A 6,581-nucleotide genomic window follows, 5' to 3' on the forward strand; every position below is an offset into this window, starting at 1 on the left:
CAGAGCACTCAGGCCTTGCACCAACACAAGGGATGAGGAGAGTGTGGAGTGGAACCAGAACAGCTCTGGAAGAACAAGCGCTGGTGCTCCCTGGCAGAACTGCCATGATAGACTCTCTTCCCCTCCACTAATGCAGACAGAAACTTCCTGCATCTCCAAAAAGGACTTAAAAGAAGATCTCAGGAGAAAAAAAAAAAAACAGGACATGACACTATAGGGCTCTTTATTTTTTTTTCAAGACAAACAAAATGGCTACTCATTTACATAAACAATTGGGCAGGAAAAAATAGGCAGACAGTGAATTAGGAAAGGGAAGACAACATTATCACAAAACACCACAAAATGAGAGTTTGTTGCTGTTTGTTATTGAAAATGTTCAGTTATCAGTTTCCACACTAAACCCTTGAGCTCCTTGTTCCTCATGCTGTAGATGGGGGGGTTCAATGCTGGAGGCATCACCGAGTACAGAACTGACACCACCAAATCTAGGGATGGGGAAGAAATGGAGGGGGGTTTCAAGTACGCAAACATGCCAGTGCTGATGAACAGGGAGACCACGGCCAGGTGAGGGAGGCAGGTGGAAAAGGCTTTGTGCCGTCCCTGCTCAGAAGGGATCCTCAGCACGGCCCTGAAGATCTGCACATAGGAGAAAAGAATGAAAGTAAAACACCCAAATAATACTGAGATACTAACCACAATAAGCCCAAGTTTCCTGAGGTAGGAGTGTGAGCAGGAGAGCTTGAGGATTTGGGGGATTTCACAGAAGAACTGGCCCAGGGCATTGCCCTTGCACAGGGGCAGTGAAAATGTATTGGCCATGTGCAACAGAGCATTGAGAAACCCAGTGGCCCAGGCAGCTGCTGCCATGTGGACACAAGCTCTGCTGCCCAGGAGGGTCCCGTAGTGCAGGGGTTTGCAGATGGCAACGTAGCGGTCGTAGGACATGATGGTGAGAAGGTAAAACTCTGCTGAAGCTAAAAAGACAAACAGAAAGAGTTGTGTAGCACATCCTGTGTAGGAAATGACCCTGGTATCCCACAGAGAGTTGGCCATGGACTTGGGGACAATGGTGGAGATGGAGCCGAGGTCGAGGAGGGCGAGGTTGAGCAGGAAGAAGTACATGGGGGTGTGGAGGTGCTGGTCCCAGGCTATGGTGGTGATAATGAGGCCGTTGCCCAGGAGGGCAGCCAGGTAGATGCCCAGGAAGAGCCAGAAGTGCAAGAGCTGCAGCTCCCGTGTGTCTGTGAACGGCAGGAGGAGGAACTGGGTGATGGAGCTGCTGTTGGACATTTGCTGCCTGTGGGCATGAGGACCTGTGCAAGGAGGAAAAGGCAGTGACAAGTTAGGGGAGAGCTCTCTGAGGAAAGTAAACAGGCTGTTTCTCATAGAAAACCCCCTCCATCAGCTCATTCTCTCTTCCTACGAAGTGAGAAAAAACTGTTCATCACAGTTTAAAATGCAGCTTGGGCATCTGGTTTCCATGAACATACCTCTGGGGCAAGACCCCCTGAGTTGATGTCAGAACAAGAAGTGACCGACACTCGCACCCCAACCCCAGAGAGCAAGAGCACCAGGGACAGGTGGAGAAACAGGGAAGAACACTGCAGTGTTCCTGAGAAATAAAGCCAGGACAGAAAGGCAGACGGGCATGCTGTGGAACCTTCTCCTGACCCGTCTGTGCTGCTGCCACTCACATAATGACACTGGAGAGCAAGTACTTTTAGAACCTTTCTTGAGTACCACGTTCCAGGAACCCTTCACCTGGAGGTCCAGCTGCTGAGGTGGAGACTCGTGACCTGGACCCCATGGCTTTGGGGCAGAGGGTCTGCTGGGGAGGAGAGGAGACCAGGGGCTGCAATGCAAATGTGTCTGCAATCGAGAGCATGTGAGAGAGGTTCCTAAATCCCATCCCCAGCATTTCTGGTAGCAGTTAACTCTCCCTGCCATGTCTGTGCTGCCTGCAGCTGTGTGTCTGTCCCTGGGTCTGCTCCCTGTCAGTGTCACAGACCCCGTCCCACCTGCTGTGTGCTCAGCTCTGTCCTGCTCACACCTCCTGGCACTGCCCAGGGGCAGCTCTGTGTGTGCAGGGGCTCAGGAGCAGCTCAGACCAGTCCTAATGAGAACTGGGGTCTCAGTGTCTTCTCCAACGAGAGAAATAAATTCCCATCTCCACTGCACACCCAGACGAGCAAGAGTGGAAAACTGAAAGCACAGACTCCTTCCCTTGCAGCTGTTGCTGTATCAATGTCGTTGTTCAGAAGGACCCTCTGCCATGTCTGTGGGGGGATCTGGAGCTCTGAGCAGCCCTGACCCACACAGCCCCCTTCAACCCCACAAGCTCCCTGCCTGCCCTGCCGGGGGTCGCTCCTTCCCCCCACAGCTGCTGCCATGGGATCTCCCCGGGCAGGCTGAGCGCTGACCCTGGCAGGCGGCAGAGTCCCTGCCCCGGCACAGCCCTGGGGTGCAGGGACCCTGCTCTGCAGGACAGCCCTGGGCACCCCTGGGTGCTCACCTGGCTTCACAGCTGTTCAACATGGCCTGACAAGAGCCCCGTCCTTACAGATCCCACAAGCTGGGGCTGTGCCAGTTTCAGGAGATGCCTCCACGAGCTACAGCTGCACTGCCCTGCACCCAGAGACTTACCATGGCAAGGGCTGCAAAGGTTTCTCCTCCAGTGAGCTCTCAGCATCCTCCCAGTCCTGACCACCTTTAATCTCTCTCTGCCTTGCTCGTCTCCTGAGATCCCCAGGCAGAGCCCTCAGCCCTGCTGCGCTTTGCAGAGGAGCTGCTCCTGGGCAGAGCTGTCTCTCTGCAGCGCTGCCGCTGCCATGAGCTCCCTGTGTCCCAGGAGCCCAGCCCAGCTCAGCAGCACAGGAGCAGCCCAAGGCGCTTTAATGACCCCTTTGTGGGTTTGGTGCTGAGCCCATGGACTTCAGACCCTGAGGAGAAGCTGAAGAAACTTCTCAAGAAGTCAAAGTCAGATGTAAACTCCAAAGTTTCTTGTAGTGTTAATGGGTCACACTGAGGTACACAACTGAGAAACTGTTCTTAGGATCTCATTAGAGCAGAAAACTGGAGGTAGAATGACAAGTCAGGAAAAGCAAGGTGAAGGTGTCTCTGATGACCAGTAAACCTGGATGTGTTTCATTAACCAAAGGGCCAAACCCTGATCCCCAGGCCTGGAAAGTCAGGTCCTGTCCTGCCCACATTGCCCAGGGCCCTTCCTGGGACAGTGTGATGTGGGGCTGTGCAAGGCCAAGGGCAGGACTATGGTTCCACATCTCCCAGGTTCCTGGCTGGGGACAAGGAGGCCATGAGGCCCCTGTGCTGCAAGGACAAGGTGTCTCCTCACAGGCGTCAGAGGTGCAGACAACAGCCATAGCCAAGGGCAGAAGGAGCTCATGTCTGGTGGGGTTTTCAGACTCTACATCTGTGATCATCTCCATGACAGCCTGTCCTGTGCTGTGGCATCCCCTGCACCTCTGTCCCTGCAGGCTGGAGACATCCCCCCTGCTGCCCACCTTGCTCTTGTCTGAGCATCTTCCTTCCTTTGCTGAGATCTCTCCATCCTCCCCAGCTGTTCCTTGAAGCACAAAGCCTTGGGCTGATGCAGACTCCCTCTGCTGACCTGCTCCACCACAGCACTGCCCTTGCAGTCACATTCCTTCCTGCTCATGTCCAGCCTGGACCTTCCCAGCTGCACTTTGGGCCATTATTTCTTTCTCAAATTCTTTCCCACTATGCAGAAACCTCCACCATCTCTGAAACCGCCCTTCAAGCACTCTCAGGCTACTCCTGCACTGCTGCAGCCTCCCCAGCGCTGCTGGGCCAAAGCAGCCCAGGTCCTTCAGCACCCCACACCATGTGCACAAGGTGCTGAACCTGCCTTGGCACAGCCCTGCACTCTCCAGTTCCTCCCTGCTTCTCCAAACTGGGAAGCCGCACACTGGCACACACCCGTGTGTGTGGGGTCACACCATTGCTGAACTGAATGGGATGAGAACTGCAGGTGTCTGGGTCCCCACGCTCCTCCTCATGCAGCCCCATGTGCAGCTGCCTTGTTCATGGTGAGCGTGCACCACGGGCTGGTGTGGGGACCTTGTAGTGCCCAGGCCCTTCTCCTCAGGGTCACTGCTCAGCATCTCAGGTCCTGCTCTGTCCTGATAGATGGGGTGGTTCTCCTGCCCTGATAGAGAACTGGTCACTTCATCTTGTCAAAATTCAGAGCTTTCTGATGGGTGAATGCCAGATTTTCTCAAGGTCTGGACTCTCCCTGGCCTGAAGCTCCATTTGCTCACCTGTTAATGTTTCCATGCAGTCGGCTTATCCTGATAAGGATTTCTCTCCCAAGATAACAGTATGAGGAGTTACAGGACGCTGCAAATACTACCTCCTGGAGAAACCGTGGGGTCTTGTGCATGTGATGCGCTTGTCCCCCCGATACATCACTGCCCATTTCTCCTTCTACAAATTAAGAGTTTTCTGTTAGGTAAATCCAAGATTTTCTCAAGGTCTGGACTCTCCCTGGACTGAATCTCCATTTGCTCATCTGTTAAAGTTTCATGCAGACGGCTTATCCTGATGGAGGTGTATCTCCCAACATAACAGTATGAGGAGTTATAGGACACTATAAATACCATCTCCTGGAGAAACTGTGGGGTCTTGTGCATCTGGTGCTCATAATGCCAGAGGTCTGAAGTCAAAGAGAGAGTTTCTGTTCATGTGGGAGAACAGCAGGAATGTGTGGAGCTCTGCCTGGGGACAGACAATGTCAGCTGAAGGTTGAGGAGTCAGCATGAGAGGGCAGAACAACATGGGCAGTGTTGTGGTGACTGGACATCAGCTACTTACTGATGAGGAAGAGGAATTAGATAAGGCCTCCTTCAGACAAATGAAAGAAGCCTCATGTTTCCAGGCCATGTCCTCGTGGCAGACCTGAGATATCCCAATATCTGCAAGGTACCCGCCATCCAGGAGGGTTTGGAGCTCATTGACAACATCTTCCTGACACGGGTGACTGAGGAGTCAGTGGGGTGAGGGGCCCTGTGGGACTTCACGCTTACAAACCAGAAAGAGTTGGTCAGGATGGAACAGTCAGGGATGGGAAAGTGGAGCTGAGGCTCCTGGGAGATGAGAACAAGGCCAAGAGCAGGATTTCAGGAGAGCAAGCTTTGGCCTGCTGAGGGACATGCTTGGGTCCTGTGGGATATGACCTTCCTGTCTGCAGTGCTTTTCTCTCACATCTCCTCCCTCCTCTCTCCCACCTGCTGTTGTGCAGCATTTTTTACCCTTTCTCAAATACAATATCCCAGAGGTGCTGCCAGCATCACTGAGTGGCTCAGATTTGGCAAGGAGTGGATCCATCTTGGAGCAGCTGAAATCGGCTCTGTCTGACGTCGATCAAACTCCTGTTGTCTTCTCAGAGAGGTGACAACTGTAGCACACCCACACTCACCCTCAGTTCCAAAACTTTGCCATGTAAACCCAGTACAGGGTGACAACCTGTTGGGTGTTACAAACTGCTGGATCATGGAGAAGAAATTGTAAAGATCTGCTGTCGGCAACTCAAGGAAGACACCAGTCAATGAGCAGATTCCTACGGGGAACTGTAATTGCCGTGACATTCACTGCCCAGGCAAAGCTGCAGATGCCAACACTCCAAAGAATCTTGGGCCAACTGCTTAACAGAGCTGCCTGATGGGCCAACAAGGGTGATGTTCACCAGGTCTGGAACTGGGAAAGAAGGAAGTGCTGGTGAGGGATGTGAACAATAAAGGTGGTGACATGGAAATAGATCTGGAGGTTGTAGGAGCTCAGGAAATCTGATCAGCCTTACAGGACAGGCTGCTCCAAGCACAAGAATGATCTCTCCAAGTACCCATGAACAGAAGCATTTATCTCGTGAGGCTGCTTCTCTGAACTGTTGGAGCTGCAGGGCAAAAATGCAGCACACAGGAGGTGGAAGCAGGGGAAGCTGCAAAGGAGGAATTTAGAAACCTTGTCCATGGATGCAGAGAATATGCCAAATCTGCCCTGGACTTAATACCTGCAGGGGAGGCTGAGGGCAGCAAGATGAGCTGACAGAGCTTAACTTGCAGTGAAAGAATAGACAGGGTGAATGTGGGCCTGCTGCTGAACTTCATAAGAGTAGAATCAGACAGGACTGAGGTTCTTCATGGCTTCTTTGCCTCCACCTTCACCAGCAAGGTCTCCTGGGCCTTTGTTCCTGAAGGCATGAGTCTGGAGAACACCCAGCAGTGGATGGGGCTCAAGTCAGGGGTGACCTGAGCAAACTCAGACACCATTACAGAACAGGAGATGGGTCATTTGACCAGCTCCCTGAACACAAGTATCGCTGTGCTGTGGCACCTGAGATTCCCAGGGACACCCACCTCTTGGTCCAGAGGAGTGTGACTCCTCTTGAGGTGTCCTGGCCTGTCTCCTCACTCATATGGTGATTTAGTTACGCATTTTTCTGACATATTCAGTCTTTCCTAGGAGAAATTCCACATTAATATGAACCGGAGGCTGCTGATGACACCTGTTCTGGAGAGGGAGGGAAGGGTGAACAGGGAAGGAAA

General features: G+C 52.7%; 1 protein-coding gene across 1 annotated transcript; it reads right to left on the reverse strand.

Annotated features, from left to right (window-relative positions):
* Positions 1–363: 363 nt before the first annotated feature.
* LOC309452754 (olfactory receptor 14J1-like) lies at positions 364–1,290 on the reverse strand (the record flags this gene model as incomplete). The annotated part of the gene is made up of 1 exon (XM_082077415.1): positions 364–1,290. The coding sequence occupies one exon, from the start codon at positions 1,288–1,290 to the stop codon at positions 364–366; it is 927 nt and encodes a 308-aa protein (XP_081933541.1).
* Between the last annotated feature and the right edge of the window lie 5,291 nt (positions 1,291–6,581).

The sequence above is a fragment of the Streptopelia decaocto genome (genome assembly GCF_964273445.1).
Source record: "Streptopelia decaocto genome assembly, contig: HAP1_SCAFFOLD_129, whole genome shotgun sequence".
NCBI classification, from domain to species: Eukaryota; Metazoa; Chordata; class Aves; order Columbiformes; family Columbidae; genus Streptopelia; species Streptopelia decaocto.